At 33.9% G+C, this 23,151-nt stretch overlaps 1 protein-coding gene across 7 annotated transcripts in view; it reads right to left on the bottom strand.

Moving 5' to 3' along the window:
- The window catches only part of LOC118444874 (protein PALS1), a 55,512-nt gene that overhangs the window by 1,415 nt on the left and 30,946 nt on the right, over window positions 1–23,151 (bottom strand). For 4 of the 7 annotated variants that reach the window (XM_085660290.1, XM_085660285.1, XM_085660293.1 and 1 more), the window contains 11 exons: window positions 20,066–20,143; window positions 15,639–15,882; window positions 12,144–12,320; window positions 7,223–7,418; window positions 6,571–6,806; window positions 5,913–6,240; window positions 5,625–5,839; window positions 5,348–5,550; window positions 4,901–5,073; window positions 4,656–4,820; window positions 1–4,537 (listed from right to left, as the gene is read on the bottom strand). The exon at window positions 1–4,537 is cut by the window's left edge and continues 1,415 nt beyond it. In XM_085660290.1, the coding sequence (XP_085516416.1) occupies window positions 4,047–4,537; window positions 4,656–4,820; window positions 4,901–5,073; window positions 5,348–5,550; window positions 5,625–5,839; window positions 5,913–6,240; window positions 6,571–6,806; window positions 7,223–7,418; window positions 12,144–12,320; window positions 15,639–15,882; window positions 20,066–20,143 (2,506 nt within the window). In that variant the 3' untranslated portion in view covers window positions 1–4,046. Of the gene's footprint in view, window positions 4,538–4,655; window positions 4,821–4,900; window positions 5,074–5,347; window positions 5,551–5,624; window positions 5,840–5,912; window positions 6,241–6,570; window positions 6,807–7,222; window positions 7,419–12,143; window positions 12,321–13,196; window positions 14,013–15,638; window positions 15,883–20,065; window positions 20,144–23,151 lie in introns of those variants that run through there. The other 3 variants (XM_085660297.1, XM_085660301.1, XM_085660306.1) reach the window with 2 other exon arrangements.

Genomic DNA, 23,151 nt, shown 5'->3' on the forward strand with positions numbered 1-23,151 from the left:
TACAGACAAAAATATTATTATCTATTGTATGTCAATTCAAACGAAATCGAATCGCCACAGATCGAAGACATTAACACCATCGATGATTGATATAACAATGTAAATAATATATTATTTTTAGAAACCAAAAGCTTAAAAATATACATTCAACAGTCGTCTATCTATTCTATTGTTTTTACTTCTTTTCGCTGTTCTTTCGTTCTATACATAAGTAAATATATTTGCACTCACTAATATTACATTCATCCATGCAAAAGTACGCTATAATAATTAACGCACTAATACATCGACTCACACAATCACATACTCATGTTCATATTTTCTTCATGTTATGCTCTCGTTATGTTAGATAAAATAATTAATATCATTGATAATAATACTTATCGTAATAAACATTTATCAAGTTAATAATAATAATATTAATAATAATAATAATAATAATAATAATAATAATAATAATAATAATAATAATAATAAAAATAATAATAGTAATAATAACGATAATCATAATATACACGCTCTTTCATCGATGACGAATATTATATATATATATATATATTAATATATATATATATATATATAATGTATTGCAAAATTCATTTTACATTTATAATACAACTCGTGCACTCGAATTCATTCATTTTTTGTTTCTATGTCAAATGAAGATATTTTCTTTCTTATAAAAAACGAAAAAAAAAAAATCGTGAATAAAAATAAAATCGACATAATGGCAACGCTTACAAAAAAATTCAATCAAATTTGACATAACTCCTTAAATATTCTATTGCCGTCCAATCGCTTTTACGTGGCACGGGTATAGTCAGTTAAGAATCACGATAGACACATTATAAATGCATCGACGAGAATAATAAAAACAATAATAAATGAGTGTATAATAATAATAATGATAATAAAATTAATAATTCGTGTCGTAATAACGAAAACGCGTAATAAGGATAACATTTAAGTACTCGTTTATAGCGCGTTTATAGTAATAGCGATAGTGGTAACAGTAGTAGCAAGTAATAGAGTAGTAGTGGTATATATATTATATATATACATATATATATATATATATATATATATATACATATATATAGTATTAAGTAATTAATAGTTGTGGTAGAAGTAGTAATAATAATGACAATGATGATGATAGATGGCGATGATGATGATATTGATATTTTCTTTTTTTTTCATCTTCTTCATCTCTATACAAGTACACAAATATTTACATAATTCATATTATGTATATATATATGATTTGTGTGTGTGTGTGTATGTGTGTGTATTTGTATAATATGTATACGTCCTAAAAGTTTCTTTTGAGCGCATTTTAAAATACGTTTTCTTTTTTTTCTTCTCTCTCTTTCTCTTTCCCTATTTTTTTTTGTTTTGTTTATTTAAATCCTCCACTAAACGTTTACCCAGAAGTATTTTGGCACATCTCAGAAATTCATTCGCATATTATTCCTCTCTTTTAATAAACTTGGCAGAATATTGTCCCCTCTTCTCTACTTAGTTCATCCGATGGGACAAGTTAACTTAATATTTTATATTTTTTTCGTCCTCTCCGTAGGTATCCTGGGCTATAGATATTTTTTATAATGTTATCACGAAGTAATAGTTCCCTAATAATGTGTCTAGTTTTACAATGTTTCGACATCGACATTTATGTTTTTTTTTTTATCTTAAATATCTATTCTGTTCTCGACAGCTAATCTTAACATCATCGATCTAATGAACGTTTAATCTGCTCTACTTGATCCATGCGAAATTTCGCCCATATTTTTTTTTCTTTTTTTTTTTTTTTAGACCGACGAGAGTAATCTGACTTATCTTTTCTTTTTTTCTGTTTTTCTCTCTCTTTATTTCTTATTCTTAAGTTTTCTTCTTTTTAATGAACTTTCTTCGCTTCTTAATATCACTATTACGAGACCAATTCGAAAAGCGAGTTTACAAGATAGATTCAGAGTAATTGTTTCTATATCGTAACTATGAAAAGTAGAATAATGGAAGATATACCTGGAATTTGTTTAGGAATTAAATGAAAAGATCATTTAGTTCCTTTAGTTGACAAAAATCAGCTTGTAAACGCACTTTCGGAGCAGTATTCGTAATCCTAATTTTTAATAACCAGTACGTGAATACACGCAAGACGGAATTTGGGGGGAGGGGGGAGCACATCGATAACACTATGAGCGCCTTTCTTTTTTTTTTAATTCACTGCTCGACTTTACATCGACCATATCGTAAGTTGGGATTTTTTGAAAGGGTTTTTCGGAGTAGTACGACGATCGAAACTATGATAAAAGTGCAAAGACGTTGGCACGACGTAATATTCTTGCGTATTTTTAGAAAAAGAGTATTAAAAAGATTTTTTTCGACGTTAATTTTAGCAACTCCTATGACGTTCGTAACGATTTATTCGTGCACAGAGAGAATTTATCTTTTAATAACTATTGTTATTAGAGACGTGCGATAAAAGTCAATAGCTATGCCAAGAATAAAGGAGTCACGGATTTTACGAGTATTATGATTCGTATGAACTTCTTGCGTGTGATATGCTTTAATGAAACTCTTTAAAATTATATTTATAAAAAAGATACTACCTTTATAAAATACTTTTTGTCTAATAATATCGATTTGACGATACGAATTTTTACAAAAGTAAATCATCGAAGACATAACGGAAGTCTCTCTAACGATCTTCTCTCTATAAACTCTATGATCATACTTAAGAATTAGTCGTTATTAATGTAACAGTGTCGATCGTAACTAATCGCTCGTATCTATTCGAATATTCATTGAGTTTATATATTGTTTACGCAGGACGGTAAAATGAGTAACTTCCCCGTCTAAGCTATATCATCGTTTTATCATCATTCACTTTTAACAGGGTACGTGTATTTAAAATATTTAAGAAGCACAAGAAAATATATCGATGACCTAATTGCAAGGAACCATATCAACTTTAAAGCACCATTTTAAGTCGAACACCGAGCTGTATTTTGTTTGCATTTTAAATACGGAGAATTACTATTTTCTTATATTTTTACTTAAACGCATCCTTAACTTTTTCATTTTCCTTCACTTTTCCATTCTACGTCCTATTTTTTTTTTCTGTTTATACATTCAATATTTCTCTAAGAACTTTTTAAAGTAATAGTTCTCTTTCTCAATAAACGTACTACTAGACAATTGATGAGTTTATCTAAAATTCTATTAAAAATTTTATGTTCAAACTGTCGCATTAAAACGACTTATTCGCTAGTACGATCATCAGTCGACATTTCTATTATATTTATAAGTCGGGAGATACAATTCTTTCGTCGTAATGTAAAATAAGAATTTTGATATAGATTTGATTTTTGAATGGGACAACACGTAACAGTTAAATGTTAATGATATCGCGATAAATTAACAGGAAAGAAAGAAATGAGAATGTGATTTAAAAAATATAATAAACACGACGATTTAGTTATAGTAAATTGAAAAGTGATTGGATAAATATATATTGTATTGCGATACGAAGGTCCAGATAGATGATCGAAATATAAAATTTTTTGCGAATGCGTTTCACGCGTCAACTTGATTTTTTTTTTTTTTTCATTTTAAACGAATTAATTCTACATAATGGTTATCCCAGGATCAACAAGATTTTCTGCATTTATAATTCTAACATGAGAAATTGATATCGCATTGTTCCTTCAAAAATCTTATCGTCCGAGTCAAACCGATTCAGATCGATCAATGTCATTTTGACATCATGAGGATTCGCTTACAAACGACGTGCGAACCTCGGCCATCAGGAACTACAAGATTTGAATTTTAAAATGATCGTCAATTGGCATCTCAATCGTAGTACTTGCAATCGTTCAACAAGGTACAAGTTTACCACGCAAAACCAGTAACGAGTAAGTACTTACGAAAGAATCAATTCATTTATATTATAATCTGTTTCTTAATCGGTATTTAGTAACGTGCCATTAAACTCGCGATGGCATTGATATCTAAGACACATTCGTCATCCATTCAGTATACCATTACTGAATCCAAGACGCAGGTACCCATTGTGGTTCCCTTTCTAATGAATTAATTTCTGTAAGAAGTTGATTATAAGCACGATCCGTATCGTTATTAATGATGATCATGTCGAATAGATGACCGTATTTGTCTTCCATCTCCCGAGCCTTCTCTATTATGTCCTTCAATTCTTCTTCCTTAAAACTCTCGTTGCTTTTAATACGTTTTTGTCGTAACTTCTCGAGACTAGGAGGTGCTACAAAGACCACGTATGGTTTTAAGTCCGAACTCCGTAGGATCTTCAAGCTTTGAGGATGTAAATTCAAGACGCAGATTTTCCCAGAATTCACAACCGATCTTATAGCCTCAACAGAAGTACCGTAATATGCTTTTTCATACTCGCCGTGTTCAACGAATTTCCGACAGAGAATATCAGATTCAAATTGTGAGCGAGAGATAAAGTGATAATCCTGACCATCAACTTCTGAGTCCTTCCTTGGACGACTCGTATCTAAAGAAAACGACGAGTCTTTTAAATATCAGTTTATACCGCAAAATAAAAATCATTAGATATCTTTCTACTCGTTTTGAAAAATTATTGATACGAAGAAAGAGAAAATAATGCTCACGAGGAATAGCAGCTGCAAAACGTTCGCTGTCTTGCATTAATCTCTGTCTCAGCTCATGTCTACCGATGTTAGGAGGACCAATAAGAACGATAGGCCTCTTATGATTCGCTCTTGGATAATATAAAGCTACTTCTTCGTACGTTAGCACTTCCTCGCTGTCGTAATCTACAAATGACTCCTCAATGTTATTACTAACGGTTTATAATATTATGTTATCAAATAGAAAAAGAAAAAACTATGTTTACCGTCTATCGTTGTCGTCGCATAAAGAGGATAACCGTCGTCGTTGAAATTGGTACCAAGTTTGTTTCGTTTTTTTTTCTTTGGATTTTTTCTCGCACACAATAGTGTACTAGATTTCTTCGAACCCCGTACCGTCGACTTTCCACCAGCTATCGTCTGCTTCATGGATTCTCGTCTGCGAAGTATCATGGATGTAAGCATTAGCCTCACAAATTTATGCAATGACTAAACCAGTCGTATACCACGGCACACCCCGATTCTTGAACGCTTTGCATAAATTCCACTGCCTAACTTTATATTTTACGAAGCTCTGTTATTATCACCTTTTATTTAACATAAACTATTTTCTCCTTATTCCTTATTTATTTATCAATTTTGTTCATTTCGAATAATATTTTGAAGTTGATCAAACATATGTATACAATAAATTATTTTATAAGAAAACTTACTGATGCTGAAAGGCTTTACTGGGTATAAGACCAGCTAAAGTTTGATCCTCTTCACCTTCTCTATAAGCTTGCCACCAGTTTGGATCCTCTTGAGAAATCACATGCAAAACATCACCTTTTTGGAAACTAACTCCCAGTTCTCTACATGGTATATATGGATCCTCTTCAGGGTCATAATCAAAGTGTGCACGTATATGCTGTATCTAAAACAAATATTCATTTTATCAATAATAAGATTATACAAGAAAGTTTATAGAAGAACAATTCGTTCGCTTACTTGATTAGTGTCCTCTTTCCTATTATTCAAATTATTTCGGTAATTCGTTGGTGCTGGTAATACCAAGAACGTAAGACTACCCTGCATGCCAGCTAAAATGTCACAAACATCGTTAACACTTTTTCCACGCATTTCAACTCCATTAACTTCTAGAACTTCATCTCCTTCATGCAGGAGTCCGGACTTGTCTGCTGCACCACCTCGAACAACACGACCTTGGAAAGAAATATTCGTCATTGGATTTATTCATTTTAATTTAGAATATTTTTAAGCGATTTAGGTAGATACCGATAATAACTGCATCACCATCGTTTCGAACAGTAGCACCCAAAGGTTCGTTAGTTTTTTCGATCCTAATTATTTTGATATTATCTACACGTGACTCTCTCCAACTCGATGTAGGACTTGGTGGGCGACTTGGTGACGAAGACGCAGGACTGTGCTTTCTTTGGAAGCCTTCCACATACGAAACTATAGAATCATGTGCTATAAGTAACGCCTCCATGTCGTAACTCGTAAGAATACCCGTCAGCTCCTCCACGGCAGCCATCGTTTCCGCCGCACCAACATCCGTTGCCGTTGATGATGATTGCCATTTTTCTAATACGTCTACGCACTGCAATAATGAAACAAATAAATGACAGAGAAATTGTTTTGTTGAAATCGAAGGTAACATTTCTCAAAAAAAAAACAACAGGTAAACATTATCTCAAAATCATTAATAACATTCGGAATAATAATATATAAATATTTCTGATAGATAAGTATATATTAATAATAAGTGTATTATTATTTATATGATATGTATATCTATTTTTACCAAATACACGTATGTTTCGCATAATTGTTGTTGTGTTTTTCTTTTTTTTTTTTTCTTTGCGTCATCTAATAATTTAGAAATAAACGTCAATCAATCTATCTAAATATTAGAATAACGTATACATACGTCCCGAGCTAATGTCGATGAATCTTCGGCATGATGTCTAAGAACCTTGTTCGACCTTAATCGCGTTTTCAAGGCGTAATGCGTAGCTATGGCAGTTGCAAATTGGCTTTGTAGCAAAAGCGTCCGAACTGCCTCAAGTTCGGCTTCCACACTTGGACCCGAAATGCCGAGAGCACCGGAGATATTTCGTAACTGAAGCTGCAATCTCTCCAACGTGGCAACGACCTCTCCGTATGCTGAAATATGTAAAGACTACTCGTCAAAGCTAGGATTGTACTCCTCTTGTTATTTCACGACTCGTACCATTAGACGTTATACAGAGTAATCTGAAGAAGTCGAAATCTTTGTAAGAGACGCTCTTAAAGAAGGTTTCTTCGAAAATCTTCAGATAACATTTCGGATAAAGAAATTTGTGCTTTCAGAAGAAGGCTGAGATAAAATAAAACGAGACTTGAGTGCTCGAATGATAGGGCTTAAAATATTTTCCAAGTGGACGATAACGTCGTTTTCTTTCTTTCTTTTTTTCTTTTTTCTATAAATATAAAAATAAGCTCAACCGTGAGATCTTTCGTGGTTTTAATTCGATTATTCATTCTTGGCTAGCGAGCACGTACGAATAAAGAAAGAAGGAAATAAGAAAAGGTAGACTTACTTAAGGGCGCTTGAGGTGCGACATGAACAGGACGACTAACAGTGGTGGTCAACTCGTCTTGAGCATATGCGAGATTCTCTTGGCCGGTAAGATTCGTGGCATGACTTTCTAAAGCTTGAAGCTTCGTTGAGCCACGAAGCGATCGATTCAAGATTTCTTGTCTCTCCTCCTCGTCCTTACGTTTCCGTAATTGTTCCTTAAACAAAATAAAACAATAAATAATTAATAATAGTATTTTCTAAATCGATATACCATTATATTAAATTTCTAAAATTATTTATAAAATTATATCCGATATATCTTTCAAAATAAAAATATATAATACATCTTTACTATTATCTATCTATGTATGATCGTTAAGTCCTTGCTTTAGTATAAATTATATTTCAATTATATTAATCTCGATAATTTATTCAACGACCTATTTAAGAGACTGGTATATTTTTAGATACAATTTTTACATGCCCCTTACATTGATGTTTAGTTAACGCGTAGGTGTACGAAGATCATAACCCATGCACTTTAAGAATTTAAACGAGAAGGATAGAAAGATGGTTGATGAAAGCCATTATCAAGACCTCGTTTTTAAGTTTTGACAAGGAAAGTAATGAAACCCAAAAAGAAAGAAACCAGGATAAATATAAAGAATAAATCCTGGAAACTAAAACTTTCTTTTTCAATCTTACGAAGAAAAGAGAAAATATATCCTTGGAAATGAGAGTATTCACAGATAATAAAACTGGGTATTAACGTGATTTACATATACATACATACAGATACATATATATATATATATATATATATATATATATATATTCTTATACTTCTTAGTGAACAGAATTTGTATCAATTTGAATTATTTATATTTATTATCACGTTAAAAAATCACCAAGGTCATTAAAAAGATTTTGAATGATAGAAGACTCGCACCTGCGAAATTCACAATGCATTAAGGGTGTATCATCGATGCTATGGAACATATGTTCTTCACTATTTTACGTATGAGGGTCAAAATTGTATTACGCTTGAACGAATATGACCCTTATGGTTAAAGGATAGTGGCCAATAAAAAGCCAATAGAAAATTGTAAATATTGCGAGATCGACCAAAATTACTTCCACTTAGATTCGTTTCATTATTTTAATCTTCAAAGGATATATATATATATATATATATATATATATTATATATATATATATATATATATATATATATATATATAATTCATAAACGATATAGAAGTATTGAAGAAGAATGGATGATATATGTATTGTCCCTTTCTAAGATGGTTTCTAAGGAATGATTAATTCATTATGTGTGAAAAGTTTTCTAAATAGATATACTAAGAGTATATAATTGCTATTTCGCATGAGAGAAAAGTCAAGGAATCTATTACGCGATATAATGAATACAATAGATTACTATGAAAATACCTGTGATTAAATACACATGATATATATCGAGCATTGTGTTATATTCTATGGAATAAACAAGGCAGTTCTATCGCTGTCAGAAAAAGAATTCTTTTGAACTTGGACCATAATATGGCAATTCGAACATATTTCACAAACGTTTTTTTAATCAACGAACTTGTGGAACCTGTAGAATGGAATTTTAAAGGTCAATGTCAAAAGATATAAATGTATTTTTCTCTTAAAATTCTACAATGCCAATTCCCGTAACTTTTAAGCCAATATATTTACATATCTGTATCTTCCAAGTTTTATTTTATTTTATGATTAGAAAATTAATTATTTCTACACATTCAAAGTTTTTTCATTAGTTTTTTCATTTCAGAATTATATTAATATAAGTAATATGTATTATATATATGTATTATAAAGTTATAAAATTATAAAAATTTTATAATTTTTTTTATAGATACGAAAAAAAATATGAATTATCACGCATCGGTGCAAAAATATTAACGGTTACGTACATATTAAAGTATATCGATATTATAATTTTATGAAATAAGTAATAGAAATTTTTCGAATTTACAATTAAATCTATAATAAGGTGATACAAATTTATCTAAAAAAAACGTTTATCCAATCGAGGGATATGTAGGTCGATATTGGATGAAATTTCTAAAGGTCATCGTCAAAGAATCTAAGTGAATTTTCTTTTTAAAGAACCGATAAGACAGAGTTCAAATTTCACGGATCAGCTGTGAACATTTTCTTTAAAATATCGACTTTTTTTATATAACCACCGAACGAATGATGTGACGCAATGCGATACGATGCGATGCGATACGATGGCAACTCGTGCGTGCTGTTATGTGCGCGAGAATACTTGGCCGAAGCCCTGTTTACTTGGATGATACGTAGGGTTTCTTTAACGTGAGCTCTGCTCGTTCTGTAAGTTCCCAACAGTGCTAAAGTCTGCTATGAGATGAGAATGAGAAAGGCGGCACCGTTTAGACCGTAAGTTCGATATACATGAATATATATATATATATATATATACACATATATATCTATACACACATCACATATATATTTCTATTACATTGTCGCCTGTTGGAAGGATCACTTTATAACGAGACATTGATCAACCAAGGAGAGACTTTAATACGTTCCTTGGCAACTTCATATTGCTCAGATTTCAACGTCTCAGCAATTTTGACAAAGCAAAGGAAGCTTCGAGTTCTTGAAGTTGTTCCTTTTAAGATATAAAGAAGGAAGTATATAATTGTAGTTCTTTCTTTAAATACTTGTGATTGTGAAATGATGATCTATTAATGATTAAAGTAATTTAATTTATATTTTAATGTCTGTAACGTTTTAGTTTTTTAATTAAATATTATCAATTGAATTTTCATAACAATAGCTATGATCTGATATTCATTTAAAATTATGCATTAAAAGATTAAACATTCCTTGCATATCATGTCTTATGAAGAAAAAATTGAATTGATAATACATATATGGGTTTAATTATCAAACAAAAGAAAGAGTATTATTGTCGTAGGGGACATTTGTATATTAAAAAATGGAGGGAAAGCGGAGGTGGGAAAAGGAAAGTGTACGCGTATAAGTATCGAAACTCGTTAAGCTTACACTCGAGGCGTATAATCTTAAAGCATGCCGGAGTTCTTTGCATTCCGAGGCACGCTTGACTTAAGGTAAGGCGAAAGAGAACGGTGTGAGGATTCTATAAGATAAACATACTCACGACTCTAGCCACGCCTGCGTATTCGAGGAGAGAGACACACGGCGTTCTCTCCTCTTCTCTTTTTTTCTTCTTCGTGGAACACGCATGAACGTATTATGCTCACCTTCTCCTATGAATTACTATATCGAATATGTACTATATATCCTAACTTTTCAGTATTTTTCGAAGAGCAAACAGAGAAAGAGAGAGATAGAGAAAGAGAGTGAGAGAGAGAGAGAGAGAGAGATACGATCTTCATCGACGATAACGATTAATGACTATGTAATTACCGTAGAAACGATCTTCCTACGCTGGCGCAAAATCTTATCGTCGTACCTCCGAGAGAAACGCATTAACTTCGAAGCGTTTATTGCTTCGCTAAATTACAGTACTTCATAGTTAGGTCCCGAAGTCTTTACTTTTCAAGATGAAACATCAATTATATTCTAGACTCTCGTAATTAATGTACAAACAACGAGAAACAAAAAGATAATATTTTTTAAAGAAATTTAACCGATGAAAAAATATCTGTTATTTCTTTTATTATATTTACCATGAATAGTGAACAAGTAGTGACAGGTAGTGAACAGGTAGTGAAAGAGTTAAAGTAGCTCTCGTCGATCGATCGAAATACGACCGTTAGTATGCCAAATAGGAAATACGGAAACTGTACAACTGTATGACTATCGTAGTATGGCACAACGAGTTTCCATTAGCCATTGTCGCGTTCGCATCCGTGATTTCCTGTCCAAATGTTCACGAACTCAACGGGTTACCTTGTCTCCTAGGTGAATAATCATTTGTCGTTGAACACCGGTATTACATCACGCAAACGTATCACCGAATTGGAAAACGGGCTTATTTTTCGTTCGTGGATAAACGTATTGTGATTTTTTGAAAATGATAATAATTTGAGAAAGATACTAACTCTCAACGCATTACGATATTTGTTGGTTTATGCGAACTTGATTCGACCATGAAATTATTTTCAAAATACTTTTCAATCTCTATATTTATTTGTCATTAAATATTTTCTCGACGTCACGTTTATATGAAATCGAAAATTGAACTTTTTACTATCGTCATGTAAAGCTTTTTAACAACAAAGAAAATCATGCGAGATAGAGACTTAACGATACTTAAAAGACAATTTGGAGGACAAAATGAATTGCATGATTTATCGCTTGAAACGCATCATGTACTCAATTTATTTTTGACGATGTAAATTCCGTTTAGACTTGATCGACTAATTTTATCGTTTAACTGTCAATCTTCATAAATTTTGGCATGCGACCAGTCGGAGCCAACGACCATAAATATCCGATGAAGGAGAACGAAACGCTCACAAACTTGATCGAGATGTTTACCGGCGATCATTGATAAAAAAACATCATCATATCATTTTCGCATAAGTCGAAATTACGATTTCAATGTAAACAAATTATCCTAATTTCGTGTTGCATCACCGATGAGGAATGTGTTAATTACATGAATTGAAAAGGAAACATTGCAATTTAATTCTATCTAATCGCTAATCAAATTGGACTGATATTGTGCAATAACAAAAAGAGAAGGAAGAAGAAATTACAAAAACGAAGGAACGACGTCATTCAATGTAAGAGTTTCATAATTACGAGAGGATGACAAGAAACGACAAAGACGAAGTTGAGTTTTCGTAAACTCGATTACGAAATATTGCGGACTTCTTCGTGCTTTTTTTTCTTCTTCTTTTTTTTTTTGCGCAAGACAACATAGAACATACCTGATATTTCCTAATGGAATGAAGCTGTTGCTGCGTAGGTTCCGTAGTATTAGCATAATCGTTGCTCTCGACGTTGTTGTTCTGGCTCGAAAGTCTGAGACTATCCTTCGGTGGTCTAGCGGGTGCCCTTTTTTGATCTCTGGGCGGGATGGCAGGTTTGACTCCATTAAGACCAGCCTAAAAACCCATTCCAAAAAGTGGTTCGAATTAATCGTCCCTTGAGCTCGGCCATGCACAAAACTACATTTTTCTTTTTCCAAAAATCTATAGACAGATAGTTAGAGAAGAGGGAAAAAGAAAGAAAGAAAGAAAGAAAAAGAAAGAGAATACGTAAGTGAGAGACGAAAAGAGATAAATAGTCTCCTCTCGTTTAACTAATTCATTACAATTTCCATTATTTCTATTATTATTATTATTATTATTATTACCATCACAAAAAGAGAAAAAATAAACCCTTTCTTAAAAAGATCCCCTAACACGGCACGCTACGCTTCAAACTCGTGCCGCGTATCTAGATAAAAGATACATTTATATATATATATATATATATATATATATATATATATATATAACAAAAAGAAGAATGACCAAGAAATCGTTGGAACGATCGGAGAAGGAAGTGGATTCAGTGAGAGTAAAGGTATACAAACTAGGCACGTGCCGTCTAATTCCTACGATAGAACATACAAGAGATACAAACCACTGCTCACTCGTAGGACAGTCGTATAATAAAACAAGTATAGAAAGTTCTACTTTACCATGCTGCATCGCACGTCCTCGAAAGGTTCGTCCCCCATGCTTTTAATATCGTATCTCGTCCGACGAGCTGATTTGCGAAAATTCTTTGATAATGTTCGACGAAATAGGAATAAAGATTTTCCGATCAAAGAAATGAAGAAAAAAAAGAAAAAAAAAAGGAAGAAACAAAGAAAAGACAAGATAAAAGAGAAAAGATGGGAAAGGAGTGTTTCGCATCAACAGCTCGAACGGACAAGACGTTACGCAATGCAAGAACACTCGGAAATTCGAAGCAGAGTCTCTTATGCGGTTTACCTGTAGTACGCAAAGATCGTCGTGGTCCTGGTAAGCATATAGCGTGTTGTACGCACTGTTCTTCGACGTGAGTCTCGTTGAGTCCGGTGTTGTTTGTCCGTCAGGATTGCGAGAGGAGAAAGAAGCAGAGAAAAGAGGACGAGGAAGAAGAAGAGAAGAAGCGGACGAAAAAGTACCTTTCTGAAGAATATTCATCGAGAATGGCGAACGATTGATTGTAATAAATTTGGATTCAATAGAGTTCGTTCTCGCGATCGGTTTGACGAACATAGTTTTTGAGTTGGTTACATCCAAAACGCTTTGCGATCTCAATCGTTTTTCATATTCAAGCGACAATTTCGCGTTCTTCTTATTCTGCGTATCCGGAGATATGTCTAAGGAAGATTTAGCGCGATCCTCGAGAAGGTCCATGATCGTCGTAATGTCTTTAACGGAGGAATTCTCGCGTTGGGAATTTCGTGAGTTCTGATTGGTCTCGAACGAGAGAATCTCTCTCTCTCTGTCATCGTCGAGAAAAACGACTTTACATTCATCAATGTGATCACGATTGTCGTAATCGGTGGATAAGGTAGCGATGCAGGATAAACGGAAATCCTTCTTGTGTTCAGGAGCAAATAAATCGTGAATCGAGGAAGACCGTTTAAAGGATCTCTCGCTGAAGCGAGATGTCTGGTTAGAAAGAGAGAAATCGTAAGAGCGAAGCTCTAGATTCGTGCTGAAAGCGTCTAGGTGAAGCTTTTTACTATTGTGCCGGCGAGGCTTATCTTGGTGCATGATAGAGGAGAAGCTTTCGATAAGGAAGCTCTTTACTTTGGACCTTACCTTCTTGGACTCGTGCTTTCGGTCTATCGTACGCGCGACTACGTTTTCCCTAGCGCTAGCATCGGTGGCTAGCGTGGGAGGTGACGACACGATCGGTGCTTTGTTCGGCATTGAGAGATTTATATCGTTCGAGCGAAGTCTAGGGGAATCTAGGGTCACTATGTTGTTCGCCATGGTCATCGTGTTCAATGTTGTCATCGTACTTGTCGTCGTTGTCGTCGTTGTCGTCTCTCTGACGACAACGTTCTCTCCATTACGATCACGTTTCAGTTCGAGAGTGTTGTGCTTGCTGTTGCCGGGCGTTTTGTTTGGCGGAGGATAAATCGGATGGCACTTGGTGACCGGTACGAAGTCAGGTGGACAATCAACGGCAACCTCGCGATAACCTTTCCCACTGACAACAAGGAAGCTGCGATCGGTGAATTCGAGATCGCTCGAGACCTCGCTTCTTAATGTCGAGTAACCGCTTGATATCTGTTGATGACGTTTTTTCTTGGATCTTTGTCGAGCGGAGGAGGACTCGAGACAATTGGTAGATTCGATTCCAAGAAGATCGTCGGTCGAGCTCGCACTTACTCGTTCTTCGATCTGATCCTGACTTTTCGTTTTTATCGCGAACTTCTCCTTTTGTTGGTGTTTCGAACTCTTTCTCGATGTTGTATTACCAAGGATCACCATTGAGGATTCGATCTGAGGACTCTGAGGTTCCGATTGTGTCCGATCTTGAAGACTAGCTGGCATTCTTGGTATTGGACATTGCTCATCGATGAGTCTTGTGAGATCCGACACCTCGTCCGATCTAATCAGGAGACCCTGAATGTCTTGGAAATCCGGTAAGCCATACGCCGGATTGTCAAACGAGGTCGTATCGCGTGCACGAGCGAATAGAGGCGTCACCTTGATCGGTAGCTCAGTAACGACAGGTCGGCAAGGTGAGCCAAGATCGATTCGCCTAGCGTCATAGCTCGGTGAATCTTTGTCACGAGCTTTAACCTTGTTACTTTTCTTTTTCTTCTCGTCGGTGCTATGCCTTAGCACCAGACTAGTATCTAATGGTGCTGTACTATCCGATCGGCTCGAGGAACTGCGTGGACTTGCCGAGTCGTCACTACAGGTTTTCAACATTGTTGGATAGTCTTCCTTAGCGAAAGGATACTCATCTTCGATGTCCACGCTCGATTCCTTCTGACCATTTGCCTCCTCGCTGGAGCCCTCCTCCTCGTCTTCGTCATCGGCATGATCGCCCCTGAAGGGACTCTTTGGATCTTTCATCTCGATAGCTTTCAATATACTACCGTTTGTCTTCTCCATCTTCAATTTCTCCTTCTGAAACTCTTTCAGTTCCTCTTTATCCTTTTCTTTCTCCTCCTCTTTCTCCTCCTCCTTCGAGCCGATCTTTAGCTCGATCTCGAGTATCGACGGCTTGCCGCCACCGTTGAGGAGGATCGAGCGTGGGCCATCGGTGACGTCAGGCCGATCGGCTGTTAGACCAAGCCTCACGCGATCGTCCGTCGTGCGTTTTTTTAAAATATCGTTCTTAACGTTTAGGGAGAGGTCTAAGTCGCTAGCGCTACGGGGACGACGAAGCTCATTCCGATAGTCGGGCGAGCAATTCTTTACCTTATTGGGATAGGCCTTCTGTAATAAGGTGTCGGGCACATCGACTGGTAGCTCCCGGTGATGGCCTAGGGCACCAGGAGCCCACATCTCATCGGGACCCAATCCCTCCTGCAATTTCTTTCCTGTATCCCGTGAACTCCCGTTGTTGTTTTCTTGCAGCTGCGTCTGCTGCTGTTGTTGTTGTTGCTGCTGTTGTTGCTGTTGCTGTATATCCGATGCGCCACTGCCGCTACGTCGACGGGACCTGAAATAATCGTCGATAACGTTTTAAAATACTTCTAAGAAATGATAATTCTCCTTGAGTCGATCATTGGGTAGATGCCTTTCTTTCTAGTTTTCCCTTTCCGACGTTTCTTACTATTCTTCTATCTTCTCCAATTGAATGCCCAAATAACGATTCTATCGTATACTACTCGCGTGTAAAAGGGATGCTGGATAAAGAATATGGAAATAACGTGCCCAACAAACATGAGAGCATCGTTTGCTTCGCGATAAAACGTTTCAAAGATTCTAAGACCTACATATTTCTCGAGGGAAATACGAAGTGTCGTTGAAAATCGAATATTCTTGAGTTTATATGTAAATATGTATTCTCGTCGTTGAATAATTTCGAAAGGATCTTTATTAAAAACTATTTTTCAATCTCTTTCTTTTCCAAAAGTATTCAAAGTTAATATTTTATCGTTAATCAATACTATAATTCTTAAAAACTAATTTTAAAAGCAATTTTTATTTTTCTTGTTTTATAAATTCTTTTCTAAGATAAAATAAACGAAATAGCGAGTAACATTTTCGTCTGTTTGATTATCTTTGTTCTCATCTGTGTCGTTATCGATCGACGTCAACTTCGAACAATGACAACTAACAATAAGTTTTCTTCTGCAGGGAAACTTCTAGGACGGGGAAACTCGCGGACAGGTTGTTAAAGTTATACCAAGAGAAATCTGACAATTCGATATCGTGATTCGTATTTCGTGATTACAATCGATTAATTAAAAATAGAAATGGTCGATCTTGTAATTAAAGAAATTTATTAATATCCTTAAAAATTAACGTCTACAAGAAAGTTTCTACATCACTTTTTATTTTCTAAAGGCGTTTTAATAAATTAATATAATCTACAATTTGCTATTATTTAATAAAATCAACGAGATATTGTGATTCATAACTAAAATATAAGAATGATTATGAGAACATGTTTATTAAAAGGCAAAGCTCTTTAAATTTCATTACTCTGCATAAAGTCACGCTTTAATTTATTAAAGGTATGCGAAGAAATGGATACGCATGGAAATAGAAGTTAGACTTGGAGAAGATTGAATCCACAAACGATTGGTAATCGATACTACGTATGGAAATGCCCTTACGATGATACACGATACGTACTATGTACTTTTGACTTTATACATCGTGTTCTCAAAGAAAATTGAGAACACGCTGCGATTTAATTACGTAACGTAAGTTTCAGCGGTGAGAGAATCCCACCAAGAGGCTCACAATTGATCGATCGATCGATTAATCGATCTCATTTTTTCTCTTTTCCTTTTTAGTTATCTTAAGATACGATAATCAATAAGAATTTTTGATTAAAATCTTATGGAGTCCCGAAAAGAAATTTATTTAATCGATGAATGTCGCGATTCGTTCTTATAATAACGTCGTCGTAAAATTTGATAATACGTCGGCGATGTATACGAAGATGAGGACCTTAACGTAATTCATTGAATTCGACGATAACGATGGTGCATCTGCAGGCGTCGAACGAATATGCGATATAATGAGAAGCAAAAAAGATGTCGCATACTGGCACGTACATACGTCGTGTGTAATAATACGTGCTCTTCGTACGACTCCAGAGTCGTCGACCACTGAAATTCTCCGACAGTCGAAGTAAAGAAAGATAAACGAACGTTTTGGTATCCCCATGGTGTTTGTCGTGACGAATAAGATAAAGTTAAGAAAAGTATGCAGCCTCATAAAACTTGATCATTATATGTATTTAATATAAAAAAAAAAAAAAAAAAAGAATTGTTAAACGTCTACTTGCAAAGAATTTCACTTCCTGCAAGATAATTAATTAACAAAATTTATAAGAACAAACTAAGTCATGAACTTTTTTTTTCTTTGAAAAACGTCATCTTACCAGTACTTTACAGAGTACTCTTTCTCTCTCTCTCTCTCTCGCTCTCTCTCTCTCTCTCTGTCTCTCTCTCTCCCTCTTAAATCTTTTTCTCTTATCTTATACTCGAATGTTTTATGAAGAAATTTCGTTGTTTTATGACCCTGAAAGAATTCAAGCTCTACGCCGCTATTGGCTCGTATCTTTACGAGAATGCACACGTGCGTTCATGAGATATGGAACGAAATAAAGAGATAATGAGGATCAGAAATAAATGAGAGATAGGTATCAATATGTTGGTGTGCAACATTAGTAATAAACGAATAGGTGTGAACGAGTTATTTTTCTTTCTCTTTTTTTTTAAATCTAGCTGATATGTGTTTACGTAGACGATACATTCATTCTAAAAGAAGAATTACAAAAAAGAAAAAAAAACAGAAAAAATATACGAAATATTACACGTCATGTGCAGGTAAAACATACATTAACAAAATCCAGGAGATAAAAGTGGTTTTTAAATTCCATCGAGATTGTATTCCAGATTAATATTTTTCGAACTGCGGGTATGTCGCGATAAATTCGTTCGTTTTTTTTTTCCTTTTCCTTTCAATACATGTCGAAACAATATGTATATCAACCAATAGCGCTTTAAAAACTGAAAAATTCGGGTATGGTTGGAAGCAAGCGTCGCTCGATATTTTCCAACTCAGAAATGAAATTCATTTCGCGACACGATTCAACTCCGACGAATGCGAAAAAATATGGCGCTATCGTGGGTGCTGCGAAGGATACGAATACACATTTTTACGTATGCGATACGCGTTAAAACATAATTTAATCGTGTCTTCTTAAGGATACGTGATTCAGACGCCTTGAGCTAAGCGTATATGCTGCGTATAAAGCAGCGAGATATCTGAGTTGAGAGAAAATACTCGTTTTGTCGATTGCATTTTTTTTTTGCGTCTGCTTTATTCCCCGATCGTCGATCTATGACAAATTTTTGTTCTATTTTTATTTTGTATACGACGAGGCTTTGTTCTATTATTAATACTATGATTATTAGAATTCTAAAACATTTGTTCGATTCTAAAATAAATGTTATCTACATTAGATCATCAAATTAAATAAATAGTCGAGGTAGTATTTTTGTCATATTATATTCGAAACTATGAGAAAGGTTATGCTTGCGCGCGTGCGCGCAGACGCGCGATCGAAGTTATAGTCTGAATCGAGAAAGCGGCTGAAGAGTTTAAGTACTTACGTACGTACGTGGACTACATAGAACACTAAAGAAGAATAGAATTCAATTAAGTGGGTCAATTATATCATATCGAGGGTAAGCAAGTAATTCGATTGTTTCGGAATTGAAAGATGAAATAAGAAGAGAATGGATTATCTTGCGAAAGTTCGATGATCAATTCTCATCAAATATTTTTCTTATGTTTATAATGAAAAGCTAATAACTTCGAAGTACGTTCGATGTATTTTATTTTTGATTACGCCTGTATTATCTATATATGTATTTCTGACAACCATTACGTATCTCTATCAACTAGAACTATTTCTAATACTGAAAAATTAGCCGTACTAAAAAGCAATGCTTACGTTACTCTCGAAAGCATACTTGGAATGATATATAAAGATATAATAACGCGATATTCGATGGGATATATCTTGAAAAATGTTTGCTTGTGAATTATTTTGCTTATGATTAAAAGAAAAGAAACGATAATTTGTCTCGACGATATAATTTGACGTTTAGTTTAAAATTTTTACGAAAAACTAAGTTTAGATCAAACATTGTTTATTTTTAATATCTAGGATATGTTTTTTCATTATGTATACGCGATATATAATATAATACTCGATAATTTACGATAACTTATCTGATTAATCCGCTCTGTTAGCGTATAAAAATAAAATATGATAAGATAAAAAGAAAAAGAAATAATCTGGAAAATTGTATATCTGGCTTATTGAACGTAATTCAACGACAGTGCTTTCTAAGTTAGCCTTCAAATTGATTGGTCAAATTGTCGAAATTGTATTCAATCTTAATTTTTATAACGGACAAACAATATTATAAGATTAACATATTGCATTCGCTTGAAAAAGTTTCAAGAATATTGTTAAGATAATAGTTACGTTTAGAATAAAATTTATTGAACGTTTTTATTTTTAAAGTAGAAATTTTCTATAAGTGAAAAAAGAAAAATCGTTTTTCTTTTCCTTTTTCATCGTGACCGATCATAATTCTCCATGATATAACCCATCGGATATCCTAAGAGTGGAGTGAATACGAACAGACCTAATCGCATTGCGTCTCTTGAGCACACGGCGAACTTTCGTCCGGTCGGCCGTCTGCGTCGATCTTCCGAGGAATTCGCTAAAATCATTTCACGTTTCCATGAGTCAACTTTGAAACTTACTTTGAAAGTTAACTTTGGTTGGGTCTTCAAGCGACAGTATGATGAAGGAAGATGATAGCTCATGTTAATATTATTAGTATTATTAGTATGCATATATATATATATATACATATATATGTATATATGTATATGTATATATATGTATATTCTCACGCACAGACTAAGACGATTTCATTTTCATAAAATTGAAGTATTCTCTTATTCTCCTTTACACATTCACACATACACATACAAACGAAAAAAGTACGTCTTTATAAAATATTCTAAATTTTATAAAAAGAACTATTTTAAACTCTAAACAACTTGAAATAACTGTATACTAAATGAATTTTTTTTTTTTGCTATTTAAAGGATAATCTTTAAAAGAAACCATTCATGTTTCAAATGCATTCGAATGGTGATTCCTAACAAAGGATGATTTCTAACTACCCTTCCTTTCTTCTTTTCTCACCATTGGATAGCTACTCGAAAAATTCCGAGAGAAGATGAAGAACGAAGTACTTATAGGGTGTTTCTCAAGTATACAAAGATCTTTCCTCTGTTACCGTTCCTTCTACTTTTTAAATTACCATTGCATAAAGATGGTTCGTATTTCCCTAAACAAGTAGCTATCTATGGAAATGAAAACGTAAGGGTGTGAAGTATATATAAATAATACATAATAACGTTAAAAAAATATTTACATGAATTTGCCAATTAAGAGTTATTGTTGTATTGACGCTTTTAATGATTTAAGTATATAAACGAACATATATCAAAATGAATAGTACTATTATCTTGATATTTCAATAAGATTTAAAACATTTGATTTACGATTTGATCAGATTCATAATAACTACTTACTCGTTATAAAACGATAATAATTATCGTATGATTAATAAAATCGATGCGAATAATAACACGAGATCGATATAACAACGTTTAAATTATCGTTTACTATATATGTACCATCTATATACGTGTATCCATATATATATATGTTTATATTTTTCTTTTATTTTTATCTTTCTATACACTCGAAAGTCCGAGAAATCTCAAAAGGAAAAAAAACGATTCTACGAAAATGATTAAGAACGACAACAAACAACGAAGTCGTTTACAAGTCGTTTGAACGTCGGTTTCTCAAAGAGGGACGAATTTCCGCTATTATCCGTTAAATATCAGTTATCCGTGATAACACTGTCGGCATTTACTGGCGTAACGAACGCGCATCGAAGATCGCCACGGTGGATCTCTTAGTGCAAGAGTCTAGTCGGTGCTGTCGTGAAACGGAAATTCAACTTGCTAAATTGCCATGCTCGTAATAACGGTATTTAGCAAGGGAACATGGTAAAATCAAGGTTCACTGTGGCAAATCTTGCAGAAAATCTTGTGACGCTTGCGTAATCGCGGTATTGACCGATATTAGCTGAGAGAACGTTGTTTGCATAATAATCTTATTGAATTACTGATGCCTACGTATGCGGCTCGTATTGAAGCTAAAATACAAATGAAGAAAAACATTAAAAAGAAAAAAAAAAAAAAAAAGAAAAAAGGAAATAAATAATAAAACGATATATTGGTATAATGTATTGACTTAAATAAGAATGTTTCTCTGTCACGTATTTGGATGACACGATTGTATGATTTATCGAAATTAGGCGTACACAAACAAGCCGAGTTTTTTCTTATCGGTTAAATAATAACAGCTCGCCCATTCTATTCGCGAACACGAACGGAAAAATCGCGGAAACGGAAACACGTAATTCGATCTCATTAATTCATTCGTATATCCCGAGCAATTATTAAAGCTTCTCATGCACGAAATTCCTCAGTCTATTAAATGATTCGCATCGGGTGGCTTTTCCTTGGTAGGCATACTTGTTAACGATTTGCTTGTCAATCAGGACGATGAGAAAGATGACAAAGATGACGGGGAATAATTTGTTGTCTCAAATAGTTTAACAAAAATAAAAGATGGTCGATAAAGCAACACGATAAGAGCAAGGTCGCGTCATGATGACAACGCGGCCAAGTTCGTCTTAATGAATTTATTCTTCACTGATTTTCTACGTCACAAAGTGTTTTTATATATTTTCCTTATACACACACACAGAGAGAGAGAGAGAGAGAGAGAGAGACATGTATACTATACGAATCTATTGAAAACATTTAGCATGAAAAATGGATTTAATTCGAGGGAATAGTCGAGTTTAATATAACCGGATTATTAAAACTGAAGATATAAAATAATTTAATCTAGATAAAGAAAGAAGCAAGTTAGTGAGCCGAGAGAAAAGGTAGAAAATTGAGGTCTCTTACGAAGAAAAAAAGAAAAAATATGAATAAAACTTGGAATACTATGAAATACAAAAGTTTTCCTCCTTTCCTTACCATCTTTTTCATATATATATATACCGGACTCGATATTTAATTAGTAGCGCATTTACGCTGACTTAGTCCATTTTCTGTCTTGATTATTTCCTTAAGAAGTAAATGCACGTACAATATACCGTTATACGTAGTTACGATAGAGTACGATATTTACTCCTGGAATATATACCTACTCGAAAGAAAAGAAAACGCGAATCCAAGTCGGATATAATGGAGACATTACGAAGACGATTAGCACAAAATACGAATATATATATATATATATATATATATATATATATATATATATTTGCGATTCTTTTCAAAGTGCTTCGAAACAATAGCGAACGAATATCATTCTTTTTTGCGAGATATAGTTGTTCAGTTCAGTCGATTCATGTTTTACATTCTTCCGAATGCTCGCTCATTTAGATAAAAGCTTTCGATATGAGTAATGAGATGTGTAATGTAAAATGCAAATTAATGAAGAATGACATAGAGTGGATGGAGTTCTATTTTAAAATAAATCAGAGAAAGATTGAAATTTATAAAAATATATTAATCTAGTTCAGATATTATATTAAAGTTTTATAATCTTGCTCATTGGTCATCA

This window comes from Vespa mandarinia, chromosome 1, assembly GCF_050613455.1.
Source record: "Vespa mandarinia isolate Hongniang chromosome 1, ASM5061345v1, whole genome shotgun sequence".
Classification (NCBI taxonomy): domain Eukaryota; kingdom Metazoa; phylum Arthropoda; class Insecta; order Hymenoptera; family Vespidae; genus Vespa; species Vespa mandarinia.